We start from the raw sequence: 27,480 nt of genomic DNA on the forward strand, positions 1-27,480 counted from the left end.
TTCTGAAGAGCTGATTTCCATAATGTAATTTCAACATTCTCAAACACTAGCAGTAACTCCTGCTCTAGATGATGAACGTTGGGAGAGAAGTTTCAGGTACAGATAGACCTTAACTTCCACAAGGGGTGGTCTTTGTATAGATTGGTGTCCATTAGTTCCTAACATCAGTTTAAGATAGAGAAAGCGAATAAACACATTAACATATACACTGTGAATTACTCACAATCTCTTCATTTCCTTATCTACCCGTATCATCTTACAGAGCAATGTTCTGCACTATTTATCAGTTCTTGGGTTTGAGGAAGCAGCATCAAATCCTTCAAAATTGCTTTCAAAATTGATACACAGGAGGAGGATGTGGTGGCAGTCATAGAGATTGCAAAATATCATTTGACTTTTGCGTAAATTTACTGAAATGGTCAATGCCTGCTTCAAGGTAATGGTCTAACCATTAGAGCTAATCTGACCTCAGATCTGATCAACAATAGATACAATTGTAAACAGTACTAGGTTTTTTCTTGTTATTTTCCATGCACTTTTGTTGGAGTTTTTTTATGCATGACAAAAATACAGTGAAAACCTCACCCACAGTCTGATTCCAGCATCAAGCTGACAGGAAAACTCAATTAAGGAAAGGAAACAGCTGTCATTTTTGATTATACATAACCTATGAAAATACACAATCATCCTAACAACAGTGAATCCTTGAAATTCACTGACCAAGAGGCTTGCGGATGCTCTGTCACGAAGTGCATCTGAGAAGATGGTGCTGAGGTAAACAGCCATGATCTTGACCCACAAGGATCTGTCCTGCTTCTGTCCAAGATCATTGAACAGTTCCCTATGATAAGATCGTCCCTTGACCTCACAATCTACCTCGCTATGACCTTGCATCTTACTGTCCACCTGCACTGCAATTTCTCTGTAACACTCCATTCTTCATTCTATTACGGTTTATAGGCTGGTCCTGGACATTTCCTGGCATAATTTACATATTACTATTTAATTATTTATGGTTTTATTACTATTTATTATTTATGGTGCAACTGTAACGAAAACCAATTTCCCCCGGGATCAATAAAGTATGACTATGACTATGACTTACCTTGTACAACCTCAGTGCACTGCTGTAATGAAATAATCTGCATGAACACTCAAGACAAAGTTTTCACTGCACCACAGTACATGTGGCCAATAACAAACCTATTTATCTATTTTATTGAATGGTGGAGCAGGCACAAGGGAGTAATGTCTCTAATATTTCCTATTCTTTGTTCCTTCTTATCAAAAATGAACTATAACAAATATGATTAAATCTAAAATATATTGTATTTATTAATAAGATTAATTTTAAATGCATATGAAAATATAATGGATTAATTTAGCATTGTGTTGTATCTTAAGCATTTAAAGTGTTAATAATCAGTTGGACTTCACATTGAATAAACAATGATTGACTGTTTTGAAATATTGGAGTCATGCAGTGAGATACGGAATAGCCAAGTCACTAAACACAAAATAATCTGCAGATGCTGGGGTCAAAGCAACACACAAAACATGCTGGAAGAACTCAGCAGGTCGGGCAGCATCCGTGGAAACGAACAGTCAATGTTTTAGGCTGAGACCCTGCGTCAGGACTGAAGGGTCTCGGCCCGAAACGTTGACTGTTCGTTTCCACGGATGCTGCCCGACCTGTTGAGTTCCTTCAGTGTGTTGTGCGATAAACAAGTCACTGTCTGACTGGAAAGTTGGCACGAGTGACTGCCTCTGGAAGCAGTAGGAGGTTCCTGCTTTCAAATCTATTAATGGCTTAGGTGAAAAGCTGAGTAATGGCAATCCAGATCCAAGAGGGAAGCTGAGCTTTGAAGAAGAAATAAAGGATCTGCAAATAGTTGTGGACTTGTCAAACAAGTTGGCAGGAAAGTGGCAGATGGAGTATAATCTTGAAAATACTTGGTCTGAAGAATGAAGAAACAGGTTTTCCTAAGAAATGCTCTTCCGTCTATAGGTGTCAGGATGTTGCAGGCCCCAGTGCCATCATGTGTAAATGCAGAAGTCCAAAACATTCTTGTTGCTGATTAATTCCCTGTTGCTCCCTGACAATGGACTCCTTGTGATACCGCACCAACTTCTTGCAGGTTCCTAAAAATACTATTGGAATATTTGTTCACTGCACTACCAGATTCTGCAACTCAATTCTTTCTGTTGACAATAATGACTCTGATGGAGAGAGGCTGTTTTCAGCTCATTTGAAACTTCCTGAATTAATTGGGGGTCCTTGATTTTAATTGAATTAAAAGTTTGTTGGTGGTTCAAAAGTTTGAAAACAGCTGATTAATATCACACTTGGGTGGTTGTCAAAGCAGTTCTGCAGTCAGAGCTAATTTAAGCCTGGCCCAATGACACCTGTATTTGCTGAAGACTTTATGTTGTGTCGGCCTTCACCAAGCATTAGGCCAACATGCTGGATGAAGTTGCTAGCTGAAGGTCCATGCTGGTGTGGATGGTGATAGAAGGGACAGGGTGGTGAGAGGCATGGTGATGGGGGCTGCCTTAATTTCATTGCTCACAAGAAATTGCCAGTCCTTTTTTTAAGTGAGAAGGTAAAATCATTGGTGTGTTAAAGTCTTAAGGTATTAGTTCCTGAGATGTGAAAAAGAAACATAGAAAATAGGTGCAGGGGTAGGCCATTCGGCCCTTCGAGCCTGCACCACCATTCAGTATGATCATGGCTGGGTATCCAACTCAGAACCCTGTACCTGCCTTCTCTCCATACTCCCTGATCCCTTTAGCCACAAGGGCCATATCTAACTCCCTCTTAAATATAGCCAATGAACTGGCCTCAACTGTTTCCTGTGGCAGAGAATTCCACAGATTCACCACTCTCTGTGTGAAGAAATTTTTCCTCATCTCAGTCCTAAAAGGCTTCCCCTTTATCCTTAAACTGTGACCCCTCCTTCTGGACTTCCCTAATATCGGGAACAATCTTCCTGCATCTAGCCTGTCCAATCCCTTTAGGATTTTATACGTTTCAATAAGATCCCCCCTCAATCTTCTAAATTCCAGTGAGTATAAGCCTAGTCGATCCAGTCTTTCTTCATATGAAAGTCCTGCCTTCCCAGGAATCAATCTGATGAACCTTCTTTGCACTCCCTCTATGGCAAGAATGCCCTTCCTCAGATTAGGGGACCAAATCTGCACACAATACTCCAGGTGTGGTCTCACCAAGGCCTTGTACAACTGCAGTAGTACCTCCCTGCTCCTGTACTCGTATCCTCTTGCTACGAATGCCAACATACCATTTGCCTTTTTCACCGCCTGCTGTACCTGCATGCCCACTTTCAATGACTGGTGTACAATGACACCCAGGTCTCGTTGCACCTCCCCTTTTCCTAATTGGCCACCATTCTGATAATCATCTGTTTTCCTGTTCTTGCCACCAAAGTGGATAAGCTCACATTTATCCACATTAAATTGCATCTGCCATGAATTTTCCCACTCACCTAACCTATGCAAGTCACCCTGCACCCTCTTAGCATCCTCCTTACAGCTAACACTACTGCCCAGCTTCATGTCATCCACAAACTTGGAGATGCTGCATTTAATTCCCTTGTCTAAATCATTAATATTGTAAACAACTGGGGTCCCAGCACTGAGCCTTGTGGTACCCCACTAGTCAATGTCTGCCATTCTGAAAAGGTCCTGTTTATTCCCACTCTTTGCTTCCTGTCTGCCAACTAATTCTCTATCCACGTCAATACCTTACCCCCAAACCGTGTGCTTTAAGTTTGCACACTAATCTCCTGTGTGGGACCTTGTCAAAAGCCTATTGAAAATCCAAATATACCACATCCACTGGTTCTTCCCTATTTACTCTACTAGTCACATCCTCAAAAAAATTCTGTAAGATTCATCAGACATGATTTTCCTTTCACAAATCCATGCTGACTTTGTCCGATGATACAAGTATAGCAAGCAAGTAGAAAAGTAGATAAGAAATGGGTGTTCATTGCAAAGAATTTGGAATTCAAAATCAAGCTAGTCTTTCTGATATTATGAAAACAGGTTTGGAGCACATGCCTCCTTATTAAAGAAAGCATAAATCTACCTTTGATTCAGTCAAGGACAGAGTCCCTGGATTGATTCTTGAGATGAAAGAGTGGTCCTGTGAAGAGAGATTGAGCAGATTTCTTCATGAAACATAGGATTCAAAGAGGAACCAACAGGAGACTGTTCGCTTTTACAAGAGAATCCACCACTAGCTTCAGTCATTCAAAGTTGCAATGGAAAGAAAGATGTTGACCTAGTTTGGAATTCTCTGGCTCAACGGACACACACAATGCTCAGCTATTGAGATCAATAGGATTATGAGCCCCAGGGAATCGGGAATGGGTCACAGACGTGCTATCAGTCATGAGCTCATTGAAAGAAGACGTCAGTTTCAGGAGTTTTGCCACCTTCTCTAGTTTCTGTTTCTTATATTCTATGCAAATTGTTGTAGAGAAAAGCTTGTGGTTGTATGGCAATTAGCACTCTGGGCTCTCTTTGATGTGGGACAAACGCTGACTGTGAAGTTACATACGGGTTCTTCATAGATAAGATTATTTTTATCTTTGACCTTTAAAGCAGCATATTCTGTTTCATGGGCCTGTGCTGGACTTCTCAATTCTTGCCTTTGCTTCCCCGTGGGAGGATTGCTAAAATAAACAGATGCATATTGCAGAGTTTCATCACTTAAAGAAACGTTAACCTGCAACACAAAAATAAAAAAGTATCATTATATTTTGTTCCTCATTACATTTTTAGATGAACCTACTTTGGCATAAATGCTGTACACAGCAAAACCATGTGGAAATGTTGCAATTAAACTTAAGCAGCAAATACCAATGGGCTGTGGATTTGTGTGTTCATGACCATGAGTCTGACTACTAGCACTGTTGGCCAATTTTTATTTTCAGTAAAATCATGACTAATGAGACAGCAACTTCCTCCTTTATAATCAGTTTCATTTCCAAGTCCGTGTTAGAGATTCTTGAACTTCTGGCCAATGTCACATTACCATAGTTGTAGACAGATCACAAAAGATCATTGGAAAAGAAGGGAATCTTGCCTGGAAGACAGTAGGCTATCTTTAAGCAATAGCCAGCTATTGCATTCAGTCCTTTCAAGTTCAAGTTTATTGTCATTCAATCATATACATGTATACCACCAAACAAAACAACCTTCCCCCAGATCAAGGAGCATAACAGGTACATATACAGTAACTCACACACAACACATAAAAGGATATTACCACACATAATAAAATATATTCCAGAAGTTTACCATGCCCACGGTCTGCTCTTTATCAAATTACGGTATTGCTTTGCACTGTTGTAATTATATGTTATAATTATGTGGTTTTGTCAGTTTTAGTCTTGGTCTATCCTGTGTTTCTGTGATATCATACTGGAGGAATATTGTATCATTTCTTAATGCATGCATTTCTAAATGACAATAAACGAGGACTGAGTGTCCTCATAATCTAAAAAAATTTGACATTTAGCATAAGGTGCAATTATGACACTAGTTAAAAGGTAAACAATATAACACTACTGGCACTTCATAAGTGATGAGACCTGGGAGGTGGCAGGAAGTTCAGTTGTCTCACGGCCTGGAAGAACAAGCTGTTTCCTGTCCAAACACTACTTGTTCTAAAGCTGGAACACCTGCTGCCTAATGCTAGGGGGGGGTCAAAGAGATTGTGGGTCAAACAGGAGGGATGTTTGACAATGCTAAGGGCCTTGCAAATGCAGCGTTCCAGATAAATATATCAGATGGGTGGAAGAGAGACCTTGATGCAAGACCAGCAAGCTTGTTGGAATCAGAGAGTTTAGTGCCGGCAATTCACATTTCACTGTTCATCCAACTGTTAAACCAGTCAGATCCCTAGATAAATTGCCTTAGAGTTCACCCCATTCACTTTCTGCTGCTACGTACTCAGTAATGAACTCCAAGTAAATTATCAGCCAGAATTTATTAATCCATGCAAATTCCAGGTTTTCTTCCTTGACCTACATCAGGCAGCAGCTGAGATGATGCAATTTACTTGAGAGCTTGGATTCTACAAGTAGAAGCAGGCTTGTTCTTCTGAATGTTTCCTAAAGACTTGAAAAATATTGTAACATAAAGCATGAACCTACTAAACAGCCTTTGCACCATAAACATTTCTGCTTGTTTTGGGTGTCTGTCTAACGAGCAAAAAATTAATGTTCCTCATCAGTAGACCTCAATCAGTGAGGATGGCAGGGCACCTCCCTAATGATCTTTAACGCTGCCGCACCTCAATGCTGCATGCGTAGCCCCCTGCTCTAGTCTTTCTACACAGCTGACTGTGCCTAAGCACAGCTCCAACGCCATTGTCAAATTCGCCAGTGAGACTACTGTTTCTGGATGAATCACAGATGGTGATAATACTGCCATTACTGTTATTGGACAAATCACAGCTTACCGGAGTGAAATATGTCACCTGGTTGACTGGTGCTGCAAAAACAACCTTGCACTCAATATCAGTAAAACTAAGGAGCTGATTGTTGACGTCAAGAAGGGGAAGGGGGGAGCACATACACCTATCTACGTTGGGAGGATCAATGGTGAAGAGACTCAGCAGCTTTAAACCCCTGGGTGTTAACATATCAGATAATCAGTCCTCGCGACAGCACAAAGATCCAATCGTAAGGAAAGCAACTGAGTAACAACTTCTTCCTTCAGGCTGTGGGACTAATGAATACCCTGTCACCACCAAGTATGCATCACTAGGATAGTGAGCTGTTTACTGTGCTGTGCATTATGTGAACTTTAAGTTATATTTTAATAACCTACTTGTGGTTTTATTTTATTTGCTGTGTGTATGTTTTGTGGGTGCACTATGGTCTAGAGGAACATTGTTTCATTTGGTTGTAGATGTGTAGAGCCAGGTGACAGTAAACTTGAACTTCCTTAGGTGGTTGAGGAGCTTCAGCTTGTCAGTGAACACGAACAAACTTTAACAGATGTAGTGCTGAACATATCCTGAATGGTTGCGCCACAGCAAGCCGAACGTGCAGGAACATAAGCAGCTAAAGAGAGTAGTGGACTCCACCCAATACATTATAACCGTATCCATCCCTACCATTGGTAGGATCTACAGGAGGCACTGGCTAAAGAAGACCTCCACCATCAAAGATCCCCACCATCCAAGCTACGCCACCTTTGTGCAGCCGCCGTCAGACAGGAGGTACAGAAGCCTGAACTCCCACACCATCAGGTTCAAGAACAATGACTTTCCTTAGATGCTGCCTGGCCTGCTGAGTTCCCCCAGCATTTTGTGTGTGTTGCTTGGATTTACAGCATCTGTAGATTTTCTCTTGTTTGTGATTTGATTACTACACTGTGAAGTCTCTTCCAGAAATGCTTACCCTGAAGAAGTTTAAACCTCCCCTTCGATGGGAGTTCAGTGAAACCCTCTCTCACTGCTCCCCCTCTGTGATCCCTGCTGCTCTCCAACTCTGTGGCCACGTGCTTATCCAGACTCGCGACTACAACCATGTATCCTTTCTGGGAACATGTCTTCGCTGCTAGCTTGCACCACATGGCTTCGAGATTCATTTAGGTGCTGCCTGGCCTGCTGAGTTCCTCCAGCATTTTGTGTGTGTTGCTCTGATTTTCAGCATCTGCAGATTTTCTCCCTCAGTTCCTGAACCAGTCAGCAAAACCTTAACTCTACATCTTCAAAGATTCAAGATTCAAAGTACATTTATTATCAAAGAATGTATAAATGATACACTTTGAGATTGGTTTAATTACAGGCAGGCACAAAGCAAGAAACACAAAGAACTCAATTAAAACAAAGAAAGACCATAACCACTGCGCAGAGAAAGAGGGAAAAACACACATCACGCAGACAATAGAAGCAAGCGACAGCAACGCTATGACTAATTTGATGGTTTTACATTAAAATGGGCTTGTTTTGTTCTAATTGTTTTCATTCTTGTAACAATTGTGAATAATTTATGTTTTTCTTGTGAATATTGCTTATGTAATGCTGTGTGCCTGTGATGCTGCTGCAAGTTAAGTTTTTCACTGCACCTGTACATAACATGTATTTGTACGTACATGTGACAATAAAATTGGGGTTGACTTTATATCTGTCCAGCTGTAAAAACGTGTGATCAACAGCACTTTAGTTTCTTACCCACTGAACCTCAACCTCACATGTGGAGTGAAAACTGCATTCTCGGTCTGATGTGCACGAGTAAATTTATATGCAAAAAATTGCAGCCAAGATGTTTCACTTGACTACTATACAGCGCCTGGACTGTTCTAACACCTGAAGAAACCATCTGGGCACCGTAATGTGAAAACCACTGAGAGGGCGAATTTTTACTCTTAACTTTTACAAGTCTTAAGGAGTAGAAAGGTGAAGAATAAGTTTAAAATTGCAGACTGTACTTCCTTAATAGTTAAGTTTCAAGTACATTAACCCATTAAATGTAAATGCAAACTACATGTCGCATAATGCAAACATTCTCATTTACTGGATGCGTTTTTCAGGTCATTTTACATACTTAGAAACTGAAATACAATGCAAAATGAAAGTGACATCACTTGTGCAATTGATTATTAACAATGAAATTGATTTTAAGGGCAAATATAAAGAAACAGCACTCTGTACCACAGAAAAGCCTCCTTGATTGATTTGTGTATTTATTTATTTATTGAGTTACAGGCTCTCCTGGCCTTTCGAGCAGTACCGCCCAGCAACTCCCGATTTAACCATAGCCTAATCATGGGACAATTGACAATGACCAATTAACCTACTGACCAGTTTGTCTTTGGACTGTGGGAGGAAACCAGAGCACCTGGAGGAAACCCACATTGTCACTCATTATAGCTCTGTGACATGGATTTCACTTTGTTGGCAATTTCGTTCTAGCTAAAAGAACCAAACAGGCATGAAACTAAATACAGTACATTAAAAAATACTCACAATCAGCAAGCCACAAAGTGATAAAAACACCTTTTATAATGTACAGAAAGCATTATAAAGAATAAGATATACTATAGACAAGAGACTATGGTAGGAACCATAATATCAACATACTTTTCACAAAAAGTATTTTTGATTATTTTAAAAGCGATAGATTTTTTTACTTTGGAAAGGAGAATGTTTATGTTCTACAAAAAATATACAGCAAAAGCAAAGTTTATTTTAGTAATATTTCTGGCATACTATGCTGTTAAAACAGTTATGCCTTGATTTGATTTTCTGAAGGGTATTTACAGTGAGAAGAAAATACAAAATGTAAATTCATCTCACTTTCCAGATTTGTGAAAGTTTTTACCTTTTGGAATTTTAGCTATGTAGTCCGAGGGGACATAGGACATCGTTGTCAGTAACTTCTGCATTTCCATTTTTTACTACAGATATAGGCTCCACAGGTTGTTGGCAACTTCAAAATGTCTCAATAGTAGCTACCACCCGCTTAGCTATCAACACATCAGGTAATATACCTCAAAGGGCAATAACTCTACAAAATTAATGTGTAACCAAAAGCCAAAAAATTGGAATTAAATAGTTGGCCAAGGAAAACAAGCAGCCCGGTTCCCACCTCCAATACTTCGCTAGGTTATGGAAACACATTGGTCTAGTGAGTTTCATTGCAACATTCACAAAGATAAACAAAATAAATATTTCCAACTCTGACCTCCCTCTATCAATAGGCCTTACCCTCAAATGCTTCAACTTTAAGAGGAATGATTTACCTCTCACCAATCTGCAGCCACATTTGGAAATTAGCATGTTGCTCACTATGGAGCAGGCATTTTCCTTACCCACGTAGTTATTCATTGATGTCAGTGTGGAAAGAATATAATGATGGGAATGTTGTAATGGTGCAGAATGCTATATCTGCGGGGTAGTAAGACATAAGGTGCCTCTAATGTTCTTCACATTAGGCAGAGGTTAATTCTGATATATGTAATTTGTTAAAATTGAATCAAAAATTTACTGAGAAAGAAACAAGAGCTAGCAAAAAAGGCAACTACATTACTTGAGTCTGTTTTTGAAAGTTTTTCTGGAAGAAAGAGGTGTACATACATAGCTTTTGGTTTTCTAGATGAAGGCCACAATAATTTAATGTGCATAGGTAGATGCATGAAAATAAAATCCACCTTGAAGAACATCAAGGAAAAATCTGCACCAAGGGGATGGGCATGGCATTCTGACCAGCTATATCTGGGACATGAAACCAAGGTAACCTTCAGTCTCCCTCACAGTTCAATATTTAGGAGCTGCTAACAATGAAGATAATAATTGTGCAGTCATGGTAAATGGAGTAGGTTAAAATGAATATTAAATCCTTAGACTCAGGGATTCATACAACATGGAAACAGGACACTTGACTCTGCTACAGTTGGCCCAACTCGCCCCCAAGGCTACAGGACACAGATAAACTGCCAAGAGAGGAAAGGGAAAACATTAGAAAGTGGGGAGTACCCCTGTGGCCATCTCCCTCAACAATAAGTACTGTTGGGGGGGGGGCAACAACATAGCTGGGTGAAGCAACACCAGCCGTGCCTCTGGTACTGATTTTGGCCTGTGGCTCAGAAGGCTAGGGAACTAAAGAGGATGGCAGCAGTAATAGGGGACTCTATACAGGGGGACAGATACGTGACTCTGTAGCCGCAAAAAAGAAACATGGATGGTAGTTTGCCTCCCAGGTACTAGGGTCTGTGATCTTTCTAAACGCATCCACAATATCCTGAAAAGGGAGCATGAGCAGCCAGAAGCCGTGGTACATATTGATAGAAAAAGGGAGGAGGTCCTGAAAAGAGAATACAAGGCGTTACGAAGGAAGTAGAGAAGTAGGACCTCAAAGGTAGGTATCTTGGGATTGCTGCCTGTGCCACATGACTGTGAGGATAGGAAACAAATGAGGTGGCAGATAAATGTGTGGCTGAAGAATTGGAGCAGAGGGCAAGGATTCAGATTTCTGGATCATCGAGACCTCTTTTGGGGTAGGAGTGGCCTGTACAAAAGGAACGGGTTGCACTTGAATCTGAGGAGGACCAATATACTTGCAGCCAGATATGCTAAAGCTGTTGGGAGTGGTTTAAACTAATATGGCAGGGCGATGGGAACCAGTATGATAGAACTGAGGATGAGCCTGCGAGTACATGATGGGTGTAATATGAATGTAAGGAAGGACAAACCAATGATGTGTACAACTCCAGACAGTGCAAAGAGTTAAATTGTACCACAGAGGCAAAATTCAAAAGGGAGAAGAATGCAGGACTGAAGGTGCTGTATTTAAATGTGCGTAGCATTCAGAATAAGATAGACAAACTCGTGGTGCAATTAGAGATTGGGCATTATGACATTGTAGGCATCACTGAGTCATGGTTGAAAGATGGTGATAGTTGGGAGCTTAATATCAAAGGATATACTTTGTATCAAAAGGACAGGCAGATAGGCTTAAGCGGTGGTTTGACCCTATTGGCAAGAGATGTAATTACTTCTTCAGGAAGAGGTGACATTGGGTCGGAGAATGTCAAACCTTTGTGGAGTTAAGAAACTGCAAGGGTGAAAAAAACATTATGGAAATCATATAGAGGCCTCCAAATAGTAGCCAAGATGTGGGGTTGAGATTGCAAAGGGAGCTGAAAAAGGAATGTAATAAGGATTATGACACAATTGCAAAGGGGGACTTCAGTTTGCAAAGGGAGATTTCAGTATGCAAAAGGATTGGGAAAATCAGGTTGGTGTCAGATCGCAAGAGAGGCGGTTTGTTGAATGCTTATGAGAAGGCTTTCTAGAGCAGCTTGCGCTTGAGCCTACATGGGGAAAGGCTATTTTAGATTGGGTGTTGTGCAATAACACAGAATCTTATTAGGGAGCTTAAGGTTAGAAAAACACCTTTAGGAGGCAGGGATTATAATATGATTGAATTCATACTGCAGTTTGAGAGGGAAAGGCATATGTCAGATGTATCAGTATCACAATGGAATAAAGGGAATTACAGAGGCATGAGTGAGGAGCTTGCCCAGTTGTGCTGGAGAGGGATACTGGCAGGGATGATGGCAGAGCAGAGGTGGCTGAAGTTTCTCGGAATAGTTGTCAAGGCACAGGATAGATACGTCCCACAGAAGAAGTTCTCAAATGGCAGGGGTGGGCAACTGTGGCTGACAAGAGAAGTTAAGGCATGTATAAAAGTCAAGGAAAGGGCATATAATGCAGCAAAAGTGAGTGGGAAGTTGGATGATTGGGACGTTTTTAAAATCCAACAAACGGCAACTAAAAAAGCTATAAGAAGGGAAAAGGTGAAATATGAGGGCAAACTAGCCAATAGCATGGCGGGATACTAAAAGTTTTTTCAATTATATAAAAAGTAAAAGGAGGGTGAGAGTTGATATTCGAACATAGAAACATAGAAATCTACAGCACATTACAGGCCCTTCAGCCCACAATGTTTTGCCAACCATGTAACCTACTCTCAAGTTCCTATGGTTGTCATAGCCCGGGGGTGGTAGTGGGGATAAGCTCCCACTATCTATAAAATGCTCTAAATGGCGTGCGACTCTAACAGCCTCTGACAACCTAGTCCAGCTCTTGGTCTTCACCTGTGCCTTAGCTACTAGGCCTAGCAGAACTGTTTCTACTGACAAGAGAAGGGGCAAAGGCAGACCCACTTTGGAGTCCATTAGTAAGGATGAAGTTTCAGGGAACTTGGAGATTGATGATAAAATAAGTCAAAGTCAGCATGATTTCTGTAAAAGGAAATCTTGCCTGGAAAATCTGATAGAGTCCTTCGAGGAAGTAACAAGCAGGGTGGACAAAGGAGAGGCAGTGGATGTCATTTACTTGGATTTCCAGAAGGCATTTGATAAGGTGCCTCACACTGAGACTGCTTATAGATAAAATCCCATGGCATTACAGGACAGATACTGCCATAGATAGAGGAATGGCTGACAGGCAGGAAACAGAAGATTAATTTACAGGTTGAGTCTGTGGTAAAGAAGGCAAATGCAATGTTGGCATTTATTTCAAGGGGAATAGTATATAAAAACCAGGAGATAATGTTGAGCCTTTATAAGACACTAGTCAGGCTGCACCTGGAGTATGGTCAACAGTTTTGGGCCCCTTATCTCAGAATGGAAGTGTTGTCTTTGAAAAGAGTGCAGAGGAGGTTCACGAGGATGATAGCCAGGACAAAGGGGTTAGTATATGAGGAGTGTTTGGCATTTTTAGGTCTGTATTCACTGGAATTTAGAAGAATGCAGGGTGGATCTCATTGAAACCTACTGAGTGTTGAAAGGACTAGATAAGGTGGATGTGGAGAGGATGTTTCCTATGGTGGAGTATCCAGAACTAGAGGGCATAGCCTCAAAATTGAGGGGCAACCCTTTAAAACAAAGGAAATGAGAAGTTTTTTAGCCAGAGAGTGGTGAATCTGTGGAATGCTCTGCCACAGGCAGCTGTGGAGGCCAAGACCATGGGAATATTTAAAGTGAAAATTGATAGTTTCCTGATTGGTCAGGCATTAAATGTTATAGCGAGAAGGCAGGTGCATGGTGTTGAGTGGGATCCAGGATCAGCTATGATGGAATGGTGGAGCAGACTCGATGGGCTGAATGGCCTAATTCTGCTCCTATGTCTTATGGTCTTAGCTCATCCATGCCATCCAGTGGGCATTCGTCTGTATTATGCCCTTTCCCAACACTTGGTCTATTGCCCTCCCTGCCTAAGCGATTCAGGTGCTCATCTATTGCTGTTCCTTTTCGCACTTTGTGGCACATCAGACAGCATTTTTTACTGTTTTCTTAGCATTTGACTGTTTTTATGGGGTCAATTTGCTAGCTCAACACACAGATGTAAAGCATGATAGCAGATGGCCAGATTCAAACCCGGGACCAATCGCCTCGAAGTCTGATGCTGATGCCACTATACCACTGGCTAGTTTAGGTGCTTATCTATACACTTCGTAAATACCTTCAGTTAACCAGCTGCTACTAAACTCTCAGAAGTGTGTTCCAAGAGAAGAAGGTCCCCCTCAGATCCCCCTGAAATCTCTCCCACTTAACCTATACCTGTGTCATCTAATTTTAACTGCCTCTGATTTGGAAGACAGCTCCTACTGTCTATCCTATCTATACTAATAATTTCTTATACCTTACCATGTCCCCTCTTAATGTCCTCCACTCTTCAGAGAACAGATAAGACTTCAACAGTCTCCTCAGGAGTGAACCATTTCATCCCAGGCAAATCTCCTCTCTATCCCAGCTCTATCATATCCTTCCTGTATATTGGGGTTCAGGCTGCACACAGTACTTCAGCTGAGGTATGACCTATATTTTATAAATTAGTAGCATAACCTCTCTACCTCTGCATTTCCTTCCCCAGCTAATTAAAGCCACAATCGAACGTGCCTTTCTAACTAATTATCTTCCTGTGCAATCGCCTTCAAGGACCTTTGAATGTCCTCCAAAATCCATCTGGCTGTCAGAACTCCCTGGAATCCTACCATGCATGGTCATTTGGCTCCCAAACTGCACCACCTCATGTTTGTCTGGATAAAACTCCATATGCCATGTTTCATCGGCACAGTCTCACACTGCAGCCTAAAACAATCTTCCACACTATCAACTTCATGCCAGCTGTGAACTTACTCATCAAACGTCCCACACCCATACATATTTATAATGTATTGTTTATCTTACAAATATATATGAAGGTTGAAATATATATCTTACAGATATATTATAAAAGCAGCAAGGTTCCCAGTACCAGCCTTTGTGGGACACCACTTGTCAAAGTCATTCAATTGTAGAAACCTTCAATCTGGCATTAACTTAATATCTAGGCAGTTAAAATATATTCCACTCAACAGACTCCATGTATTCCCCACTTTGCCTTCTTGGTGCCTCCCATCTAATGGCACCGGTAAATTAATTTAAATAAGCTGGCAATACTTTACTGAACTTTCAGTACATCAGAGATCATGTGCATACGGTATGGGGTGGGGGTGGGAGTTGTTTGATTTCAAAGTATATACTTACTCTGTTTACTGAATCTTTCTTCCATTTTCTCTTTGTTTGATTATCAACATTTTTGTCATGGGCTGATAAATCTATAAAAATACCATGAATATCATAAGCATCTCAGGTTAGTGGGACATATATTTTCACATAGAAGCAACAGTCTTTTTTTACTGTTTTGCATTTTTAAATCTTTTTATTAATTATTATTGAAAATCAACAAAAAAAAAGAAACAGTCTTGATACTGTAAGTAACAATTGGATACTAATCAGTATCAGCATTTCAATTTTTAATTCTTCAAATAATAATTGGCAAGTCAGCTTTTTTAAACTACATTCCTAAACTGTGGGACTGAATACCTAAAACTGTAAGGGATGCAGACTCAGTTGACAATTTTAAACACCAGTTCAAAACCTACTTACTTAAGCTTGTTTTTAACTAACATCTATTTGTCTTTTATTTTCATGTTTGAACTTTATCTAATTGTAAGGCACTTTGAACTACATCGTTTGTATGAAGAGTATTCTATAAATAAATTATTATTAATAATTATACTTGAAAGCTATGTTGGCTTAATTGGATGCAGAACTATTTATATTTAGCTGCACTCATTTTCTGATATGCTTATTTTGAAAGGAGCAAAAAACAAGCAGCTCATAGGATGGGGGAAGAGGCAAAACGAGCCTATTGTTGGATTTGGAGTAGGCGAGAGGAGGCTACGGTTACCTTATAAGGTATCTGGAGAATGCACCCTAACAGGTGTATGTAACAAATGCAATTTTTTAGATGAACTATTGTAATTTTGTAGGCTACGTTATTATCCTTGTTGTGCATTTAATATATCAGTAATATTTGAGTAATATTGTAAATATATTGTTTGATTAAGCATTTTTTGTTCATATAAATAATTCATTATATGTAAAAGTACGTGAATGCCATACGTCATTACGCCACCACACCATAAATACGCACCTCACTGAAAATAAATACAAAGAGTACACATTTGTCCTGGTCTCCCCGCGTTTTTCTTTAGATTAGTTTTATGTTTTGGAGTTACGAAACATAACAATATTCTCTCTAGAAAATGTCATTTGAGTAGAATTTAAAACAGATTTTCACTTTTCTAATTACTTTTGCTTGAGAACTAAATGGGATGTTCACATTGATATACTCAGTTCAGTTACCAAGTAAAAATAAACAATGTATCTGATTACCTTTTCCATTCTTGTGTTTACAACATCGATTATTAATGATCCAGAGGCATAATGGTACAATGAGGGTAAGAGTCAGCAGAGCAAAATAATACTTGGGGAATCCTTCAAAATTACAATTGAAACGTAAATTAAAACAATGTCACAATGAAAAGCAAATAGATCTCTAACTGATGCATGTTACTTTACATAAAATATTTTAAATAGACTCATACATATAACATAAATTGTACATTAAGACAGAACTATATTTAAATCTACCATTTCTCAGAGGTTGTCCTCATGAAATATGCCAATAGATAACCTTCTTCGGATCTTCACACAGAATATCAACAATACTTCTGCTTATGTAAAATCTAATTCTATTTCTACAAAAATCCTTAAATGCACAAAATAGCCTTTCAGTGGACAAAACCCACACTGTCATGGAAGATGATATACAGAGTAATGATCTAATTATTCATGCCAAGGAACTGTCATACTTCATTGATTACCAATACAGTGAATTGCCACGATATAGTATTTTGTAAATTACCACAGCATAATCCGCTATGAAAGAGGAGCTGTCCAAAGTTGATTGGAAAGGAACACTAACTGGGATGACAGCAGAACAGCAAAGGCTGGAGTCTCTGTGGGCAATTCGGAAGGTGCAGGTTAGAAACATCGCAAAGATGGAGAGGTATTCAAAATGGAGGACAAGGCAAGCGTGGGTGACTGGTGAAGCTAAAGGCAGCATGAAAGCCAAAGAGAGGTCATATCATATAGCAAAAAATAGTGAGAAGTTAGAGGAAGTTAGGAACTTTTTAAAAACTAACAGAAGACAAAGTTAAAAACACAAGGAGTGAAAGATGAAATATGGAGATAAGGTAGACAAAAATATCAAAGACACCAAAAGTTTTTTTTCAGATATAAAGAGTAAAAGAGAGGTGAGAGTGGATATTGGAATGCGGGAGGTGACACTGGAGATGTAGTAACGGGAGCAAACTTAATACATATTTTGCATCAGTCTTCGTTATATCAGAAATTCGAGTGTGTTGGGGGCAGAAGTGAGTGCAGTTACTATTACTAAGGAGAAGGTGCTTGGGAAGCTGAAAGGTCTAGAACTAGGTAAGTCACCTGGACCAGATGAACTATAACACAAAATAATCTGCAGATGCTGGGGTCAAAGCAACGCTTTCAGTACGCTGGATGAACTCAGCAGGTCGGGCAGCATCAGTCAGAAATGATGAGTCGACGTTTCGGGCCGGAATCCTTCGTCAGGACTGAAGAATGAAAGATGGGGAAGGATTTGAAGAATGCTTGTAGCTTCAGTTGAAAGGTCCCTCTGCAACCCATGATAGCGTTCGTCACTGTCCACAACTCCCCAAATCTTGGCGTCATCCACAAATTTGCTGATCCAGTTAACTACATTATCATCCAGATCATTGATATAGGTGACAAAGAACAATAGGCCCAGCACCGATCCCTGTGGCACACCACTAAGCACAGGCCTCCAGTCAGAGAGGCAACCATCTACTACCACTCCCTGGCCTCTTAAAGCTAATGTCTAATCCAATTTACTACCTTATCTTGAATGCTGAGTGACTGAACCTTCTTTTCCAACCTCCTATGCGGGGACCTAGTCAAATGCCTTGCTGAAGTCCATGTCAACAACATCCACTGCCTTGCCTTCATCCACTTTCCTGGTAACTTCCTCAAAAAGCTCTGTAAGACTGGTTAGACATAACCTATCACACACAAAGCCTTGCTGACTATCCTTAATCAGTCCATGTCTATCCAAATACTCATATATCTGGCCACTTAGAATACCTTCCAATAACCTTCCCACAACTAATCTCAGACTCAGCAGCCCGTAATTTCCTGGTTTATGTATGGGGATGTTTGATGGCTCTGGGCTTGTATTCACTGGAGTTTAGAAGAATGAGCGAGGATCTTATTGAAACCTATCAAATACTGAAAAGCCTACTCAGAGCGGATGTGGAGAGGATGTTTCTTATAGTGGGTGAGTCTTGGACCAGAGGGCACAGCCTCCAAATAGAGGGACGTCCATTTAGAAAAGTGATGAGGAGGAATTTCTTGAGACAGAGGGTAGTGAATCTGTGGAATTCATTGCCACAGGAGGCTGTGGAGGCCAAGACATTGAGTATATTTAAAGCAGAGGTAGATAGGTTCTTGATTAGTTAGTGTGTCAAAGGTTACAGGGAGAAGGCAAGAGAATGGAGTTGAGAGGAATAATCAATCAGCCATGATGAAATGGTGGAGCAAACTGGAAGAGCCAAGTTGCCTAATTCTGCTCGTATGCCTTATAAATGATAAATTACCACAGTACGGTGTCTTATAAATTACCACAGTACGGTGTCTTATAAGTTACCCCAGTACAAATTATAAATTACCACAGTACAGTGTATTATAAATTATAAATTACCACAGTACGGTGTCTTATAAATTACCACAGTACGGTGTCTTATAAATTACCACAGTATGGTATATTATAAATTACCACAGTACGGTGTATTATAAATTATAAATTACCACAGTGCGGTGTCTTATAAATTACCACAATACAGTGTATTATAAATTATAAATTACCACAGTGCGGTGTATTATAAATTACCACAATACAGTGTATTATAAATTATAAATTACCACAGTACGGTGACTTGTAAATTACCACATTACAGTGTATTATAAATTATAAATTACCACAGTATGGTGTCTTATAAATTACCACAGTACGGTGTATTATAAAATTTAAATTACCACAGTGCGGTGTCTTACAAATTACCACAATACGGTGTATTATAAATTATAAATTACCACAGCACAGTATTATAAATTACCACAGTACAGTGTATTATAAATTATAAATTACCACAGTACGGTGTCTTGTAAATTACCACAGTACAGTGTATTATAAATTATAAATTACCACAGTAGTGTATTATAAATTATAAATTACCACAGTATGGTGTATTATAAGTTACCACATTTTTTTGTAGGCATCCGTTAGTCTCATGAGACCATGGATTTGCGCCTTGGAAGGTTTCCAGGGCACAGGCCTGGTGGCATGTTTGTATGGAAGGTCAGCAGTTGCCCATGCTGCAAGTCTCCCCTCTCCATGCCACGGATGTTGTCCAAGGGAAGGGCACTAGGACCTATACAGCTTGGCACCGGTGTCATCGCAGAGCAATGTGTGGTTAAGTGCCTTGCTCAAGGACACGTACGCTGCCTCAGCCAAGGCTCGAACTAGCAACCTTCAAATCACTAGACGAACGCCTTAACCACTTGGCCACACGTCAACAAATTACCACAGTACGGTGTATTATAAATTACCACAGTATGTATGTTATAAATCATCAAGCTGTTAATGAAAAATAAACAATACACAAACATTTGGAAACGAGGATAAGGCTGATGTATGCCTGCTTCCTAATTCACAAACTGGATGTGGCAACTGACCAGCTTTTGCGTACATCAGCCTGTTGATTCTGTATTCAATGATATTAATGGAAGCTGGTGCCATGATCAGATAATAACGTACAGAACTGTTGGAGCACACTTGAAAGCATGAAATATGTATCCTTTACTGAGCTCTCTATCCCCATGCCTACTGCATTTCTTGAAGTAACCAGCATAACTTCAACTTCCTCTACAAACAACAGTGGTTAATTGCAGAATGTTTATGTGTTCTTTCTCTGTCTTCTCCTTTCCTCCGTGTGTTAATCTATATGCAGGTTTAAGGCAGAGGTTTGCCAACCAAGGGCAGGATCTGCTTCTGCTATTTTTGATTTGGATCAAGGCACAAATGACAATTATTTGTTTTTCAGGCTGATGGGTAATATTTCAATCTGACAGTTTGTAGAGGTTAAAATGAGATGTTTTCTTGACTCACATTGGAGATTGCCACTATAATCAATCAAACCATTTATAAATTGCTACTGGAACCTATCATAACCAAAGGAGTTAAAAATTTAATCTATTTGATGTTACTTTTGTTCATATTTCTCATTTACAAGAATGGGATGGACAACTGAAAATGAGCTGAAGGTTTCTAAATCACATTTGTAGGGGCACTTACTTAATATTTCCTTTCAAAGTCATACTAGAGAATAAATTATATATTAAAGTACCACTTCTACTTATTCTCATATTCTTCAAATTAACTACCTGGAGTAAATCTAACTCTTGTTTTGTATGAAACGTTCATATCTTAAAGAGTGGTTGTAGCTTTTGGAGACAATGCAGCTGTTTCCTGGAAGTACTGCATCAGGTATCTTTACTTAGGGACACTGATGTCTTCATTTATGGATTGTCTCACCATGAAAGATATGGAAGGATTTGTAAAGATGATGCATTTCATTCAATGGTTGTAGTTGCTTTAAAATAAAGGTGTTTTATAAAATGTAATTCCTTGAAGTAAATCTTGTGCCTTTAACACACAGTTGTATCTTTGATCATTTCTAAATCATCAGCTATTGTACATTCCAGTTATATGTCCTGATGTTTATGGCAAAAGTGGAATGGCCAGACCAGTTTTTGGCTTCTTATGTGCAGAAACTGATAATTAGAGTTATTATTAATTTCTTAGTTTTCCTGGGCAGAGTGAGCTTTTCTGAAATTGTCCAACTGTGTTTAATTTTCTAGCTTTGGAGAGATGCTAATTGAATGATAGACACCAAATCTGAAAATTAATATTAGATTTACTATTTGTATGACTGTTGTCAAGGGAAAATCCAATAATCCAGAACTGCAATCTGAAGTCTTGAGTTACAATGTCACTTCTATTCTGATTTGGATCCACAAACCTGCTTTGCAGCCACTAAACAGAGTTACTAAGGCCATGTCTTACAGTCTTACCTAAGGTATAGGTCCTTTCACCATCATTGACTATCTTCACATTATTATTTCAATATAGCACAGGATTTTAGGGCAAAGTTTCCTATAGTCTCCGTAGATTAGCCCCAACCATCTTATATTAATACGTATGTACAAATTCAAATCTAGGGCAGAGATATCATTCATGCCTGTTCCTTTATTTAGTAAGATCGTGGCTTTTTTGATTATAACCTCAACTCCACATTTTCGTCTCCTTAATAACATCTAACCCCTTTACTTATCAATCCATGTAGCTCAACCTTAAAAAAAAATTCAAAGCTTCTGTCTTCACTACCCTTTGAGGAAGAGAGGTTCAAAGACTCAAGACATTCTGAAAGAAAAAAGCAGTAAGACAATTCAGAACTGTTTTGTCACTGTAGTTTCAAGCATTCTGGCTTGGAGATTGACGAAACGGCCGGGAGTGAAACATGAAATGATTTCACTACTTCAACAAATTAGGAACTATGAAGAATTTGAGGGTATCAACAATCATCTTGAATGTTAACTTTGCTCCCCACCAGAATCACATCTCCCCTGTGGCTCGAAGTAGCTGTTTGCATGCGTCAGCAGCCATGCCTTGATACACTGCTTCGACAGGCAGGCTAAAGCAGGTGAGGGTAGCCAGGGAAGGGTTTCATACCACAGTGAGATAGGGACATGCCTGCTCTAGCATACAAAGTCATGTCAGGCGGACTGGGTGAATGAAATCTAAAGTGAGATCCAACAGCCAGGAAGGCAGTTCTGCAACAGTCCATGAAGAGCAAAGGATATGATGAGGCAGGGAAGAAGCCAAGGAGACCCCGGTTGTGCTGTCTGCCCGTATCACTGGATCTGGACTTCCGAGGAGACAGTGGGACTGCCCTTGGGCAGTGGATTTTCCACTTTAGAAACTTCCCCGCACATCGCTAGATAAGACAGCAACCACCAGTAGTTTTGGTAGCATTCCAATTTGTTATGTATTTCATTTAAATGCACACTTTGTTACTCAGTTAAATGGTAGTTTGTTCTTTTTATATAATATTTTAACTATTTCCATTAAAGGTTGGCTAATTGGGCCAGGCACTAAAATATACTGGATGGGCCCAATTAACTGTATTAACTATGCATAGAGGGGGAGAGGGGGAGAGGGGGAGAGGGGAGAGGGGTAGAGGGGAGAGGGGGAGAGGGGAGAGGGGGAGAGGGGAGAGGGGGAGAAGGGGAGAGGGGGAGAGGGGAGAGGGGGAGAGGGGGAGAGATTATATTATATATATATTACACAAGAGGGAAAAAACAGAAAATACTGGAAAGACTCGTTAGATCAGACAGCATCTGTGGAAAGAGAAGCAAGGTTAATGTTTCAAATTAAGGACCTCGTAAGAACACAGTGCAAAGCAGGCAGATAGAAATGCCGGTGGAGAGAGCAACAGAAATAATTTCAGGCGGACATTCCTGGTGGGGAAGTGGTAATGATTTCAGCAATGAATGAGAATCAGACCTTTGCTGATGCTGCAAATCTGAATAACAACAGAAAATGCTGGAATCACTCATCAGTTCAAGCAGCAGCTGTAGAAAGAACCAGAGTGTCAATATTTCAGGTTAAAGATCCTACCACATCTTTGTTATTTTTAATTTAGTACTTCCTAATTTTTCCCACCAAAGTGGACAATGTCCTATTTTCCAATATTATGTTCCAGATGGTAGAACTTCCCAGCTCACTTAAAGTTCCCATAATCATTTTGTAGCCTCCTTCTATCCTACTTTCCTTCCTGTCCCTGTGTCATCAACAAATTTAGCAATCATTCAGTCAACATCTTCATACAAATCATATATAGCATAATAAGTTAAGAACCCAGCATCAATCCATTTGTTTCATCTTGCCAAATATTCTGTCTGCTCTCTGCTTTCTGTTCGACTAGCTGGTCTTTTATCCTTCCCAACATTAACTTCTACAGTGAGCTTTTAATTTTTGCAAAGACCTTTGATGTGCCACCTTATCCAATACCTCTGGAAATCTATATATAGAACATCAATAGGGCCCCTTTAAATAACTCCAATGCAATGGTCAAACATTTCCTCTTGAGAAAACCATGCTGACTTTGCTTTTGATCTTTCTGCACACTATAATATTTTCAACATGCTAAAATATTTTAATTACAGCTTCTACTATTTTACCTTTAACAGATATTAAACTAATTGGCCTGTAGTTCTCTTGGGTTCTGTCCCCCTCCCTTCTTCAATAAAGGGGTTAAAATGCCATTTTCCAGACAAATCGGATTTTCGGGTATTCTGGAAAATGAAAACTGGTGCATCAGCTCTCCCAGAAGCAGTTTCCTTTAGGACCCTAAGGTGAGGTCCACGAGGATTCAGGTACTTGTCCACGTACAGATCCAATAATTTGCCCAGTAGTACTACCATGGCGATTGCAATTTCCCCAAACTCCTCCCTCTCTTCCAATTCCCGATTTACAACTTCTTTTCCATTAATTCCCCAAATTCGCTTTTTGTGGGAGCAGCTCCTGCTGCAGTCGTTCATTTATGGCTGGCATTGTCCCACTCTGATTCCTTTTCTTTTATTGGTTGTTCAACCTACTTGGGAAGTCAGCCTTGTTGGCGGTTCAACTGGAACCCTTTAAACATTAATTCTGCTTCCTCTCCGTTTAATTTTTCGCACAGCGCCATGCAATCGTGATTTAGAGCAGGGAAATCTGGAATGATGATGATGAATTCAATTTCAGTGAGAGGCGATTGAAAGGGACACCCCGTCGCAACCTAAAACTGCAATTTAGCAAGTCATCGTGACCTGGGATTTGATCATTCAGCGCCCGCCGAGTGGGCAAGGCATTTGTTCACTGAACACCCGAAACTTCGATTTCCTGCGCACTATAGCGATTGGAATTGGCTACAATTTGGCGGGGAGAAAGTGAATTTTGCCCTGATAGTAATCAATTCCGCTGAACGTTGTTATTTTCTCTATTCACGACCACCCATGAATTGAAAATTCTCTCGGCGGCAAATGATCACAATAAATACAATTCGGAATTTGTTTCTTTCTATTGCTGTCCTTCCCCGAGCACCGCAACTTTCGGGGTATAAATTCTATGACCCAGCTGAAGGTGTTGCAATTGGCCACCTAGTGCAGTTTATAAACCATGGAATTTCAACTGTCAATTGATGAAGACAGTATAAATTAGATTAATTTTACAATATGAACTTTGCGTTGCCAAGTAGTATCGGCCAGGGACCCGGGGAAGAGCACTAACCCAGACAGGACGATGGGCGAAGTCCGGTAAAATTCTACTTTTTTTTCGCCATTTATATTTTACAGTATTGAGTTTTGTTTGATTGGATTTATATGAATTGGTTCATTAGATAATACCTGCAGCCTATTGCCATAATTCGTGAATGTGTTTTGCAGTAACGCTGTTCCGAAAAAGAATACTTCGTCGGTGCAAGCGCACGAAGAAACAAAATGTTGAAGATATTAGCAGATCACGCGGGTTGTGTAGAAAGTAAACGGCAGTGTATGCTTCTGGTCCAGGGACCAACGTCATGGTATCCTCAGCTCTTGTCTCTATCCAATTCCTTTCATAAACCTTCACAAGTAGCAAATTATTTGAAACATTCACGATAACACACAGCGCAAGTTTTCTATCAATACAATAAATTGAAATAAATTATTTCGCAATAAAAGACTGTAGATATTGTAGGCGTTACCCGAACGAATTGCTTTCAACATATGGTTTTATAAATTTACAAATTTTATCTCCAAATTTCACCCGTAATTGGGAGAAGCAGGTTGTGAGATTTACTCCCTGTGTAAACCACCTACCTCGGTTGAAAGTGAAACTTGTCCTCACACTCCCTGTAACATGTCGAACCAGGCAGGTGGCGACCCGAACTGACTCCCGCCGAGCGTCGGTCAGCCACAGCCGGGAGCTCAAGTTGTAGGTAAGGTCCTCGTTTACCCTCAGCGGATCCGCCTCTGTTTCGTACGAGACATCTCCCGTTACAGTCCAAGAAATATTCAGATCTTTCGGGAAAAATCCCGTCGCCACACAAATCAGGGTCTGAACCCCAGCGGCTTCGTTCTTCGGATCCAGAGAGAGGGAGACGTCAGGCTTCGCTGCACAGAACGGGAGAATTAACACATGGTGAATTTTACTGTAACCCAGATGGATACATACAGCAAGAGTGGACACAAGTGAAGACGGTGCACGATATAAAGGTAACACTCTGAACCGAGTTGATTATTTTGTGTCTCAAAATTCGCACTGGCAGGAAGAGAAACAAAATACAGCCCGAGAATGGAATGAATTTGGAATGTTACAGCGAGTGTAAGTAAAAAAAGATGCTGGAGATTTAGAATGTTAAAAAAACAGAACCGCTGGAAGTATCCAGCTGGTCTGGTCGAAGAGACGCAGAGTTCTGACGAAAGGTCTTCAATACCAAACGTTAACTCTGTTTCTCTCTCCACATTTGCGACCTGACCTGCTGAGTGTTTCCAGCACGTTCTAGCTTTATTTTTCAGTTCTTTTCGACCAGGCACATGTTGGTCACAAGATGCAAGTTACGCTGGTAGGATGTTCCAACAAGGATGCTTCACGGTTCCGATTCCCCATTAAAAATCCCTAATTTTACTTCCAAATTTCACCCGTAGTTGAGAGAAGCAGGTTGTGAGATTTACTCCCTGTGTAAACCACTTACCTCGGTTGAAAATGAAACTTGTCTTCACACTCCCTGTAACGTGTCGAACCAGGCAGGTGGCGACGGGAACTGACTCCCGCCGAGAGTCGGTCACCCGCAGCCGGGAGCTCAGGTTGTAGGTAAGGTCCTCGTTTACCCTCAGCGGATCCGCCTCTGTTTCGTACGAGACATCTACCGTTACAGTCCAAGAAATATTCAGATCTTTCGGGAAAAATCCTGCCGCCACACAAATCAGGGTCTGAACCCCAGCGGCTTCGTTCTTCAGATCCAGAGAGAGGGAGACGTCAGGCTTCGCTGCACAGAACGGGAGAATTAACACATGGTGAATTTTACTGTAACCCAGATGGATACATACAGCAAGAGTGGACACAAGTGAAGACGGTGCACGATATAAAGGTAACACTCTGAACCGAGTTGATTATTTTGTGCCTCAAAATTTCACACCGGCAGGAAGAGAAACAAAATACAGTCCGGGAACGGAATGAATTTGAAATGTTACAGCACGTGAAAATAAAAAAGATGCCAGAGATTTTAAATTTTTTATTGAAAAACAGAACCCGTTGGAAATATCCAGCAGGTCAGGTCGGAGAGTCGAAGATTTCCAACGAAAGTTCTTCAATACCAAACGTTAACTCTATTTCTCTCTCCGCATCTGTGACCTGACATGCTGAGAGTTTCCAGCACTTTCTAGTTTTATTTTTCAGCTCCTTTCGACCAGGCACACATTGGTCACAAAACGCAAATTACACTGGCAGTGTGTCCCAACAATCGCAGTTCCGGTTCCCCATTACCAATCGCTCCGGTGTTTAACCGATTTCTCATCGGCTATTTTAACCGCCTCTCTACCAGTGAATTTTTGGGATGTGGCGCTGATGTATTCGGCGACATATCTTCTCCTCCCCATGCGGGAGATTGTTTCGGTGTTGCTTAATCTGGTTACTTTGGGTCAGAAGCAAAACACAAACCAAACGCCGCGAAGACAGGATTCCTTCAACAGGTCAGGGCGCCTTTGGGGAAAGGGACCTAAAGACTCGTTTTGCAGCTCGGCAATTGGTCTGAGATTTTGCCTCCAGTTCCCTAGCTTCACACTTTGCCCAGTCTGCTGAGTATTTCCAGTGTTTACTAGTTTCGTTTCATACGTACTGTACCTCGGATGGTTACTTCTGTTCCGTTTCCAAAATATGTTTTCCAGGAACCCGAATCCATTCTCAGCGCTGAGCAAAGGTAGGTGTCAGAGTCATCCACAGTCACCTCCCGAATGACCAGCCCGCCTTCCTTCACAGATACAGAGATCCGAGCGCCATTTTTCAGGAAATTATTGGACCCGTTTACAGGATGGCCTCGTGTCCGAGTCCAATAATATCTCGCCGAATCCACCCGCTCGTCCCCGGATAACAGGGAACAGCTGATCCTAGCTGTCTGTCCTCGGAGAAGAGTCAGAGCTGAAGGTGTCTGGTTCACTTTCAGAGCAACTAGAACGGAAAATCACGACAATTAGCAAAAAGATTCAAAATTATGAGAAGGCAACGAGAATAAATGTCAAACGGAGAGAACGCGTGAATTACCGGGGAGAAACAGCCAGAGCGTGTACAATAAGCTTCCGAGTAGTGACATGTTGGGTGAAGGAAGCGTCGGGACAGGAATCACCCAGCTCTGA

General features: G+C 40.6%; 1 protein-coding gene across 1 annotated transcript; it reads right to left on the reverse strand.

Moving 5' to 3' along the window:
* Window positions 1-1,690: 1,690 nt before the first annotated feature.
* LOC140198998 (signal-regulatory protein beta-1-like) lies at window positions 1,691-27,480 on the reverse strand. Its single transcript, XM_072260366.1, has 7 exons — window positions 27,389-27,480; window positions 26,972-27,295; window positions 25,824-26,117; window positions 24,949-25,242; window positions 16,270-16,371; window positions 15,076-15,146; window positions 1,691-4,750 (listed from the first exon to the last, which is right to left on the reverse strand). The coding sequence occupies exons 1-7, from the start codon at window positions 27,435-27,437 to the stop codon at window positions 4,484-4,486; spliced, it is 1,401 nt and encodes a 466-aa protein (XP_072116467.1). The 5' UTR covers window positions 27,438-27,480; the 3' UTR covers window positions 1,691-4,483.

This window comes from Mobula birostris, chromosome 6, assembly GCF_030028105.1.
Source record: "Mobula birostris isolate sMobBir1 chromosome 6, sMobBir1.hap1, whole genome shotgun sequence".
Taxonomy (NCBI): domain Eukaryota; kingdom Metazoa; phylum Chordata; class Chondrichthyes; order Myliobatiformes; family Myliobatidae; genus Mobula; species Mobula birostris.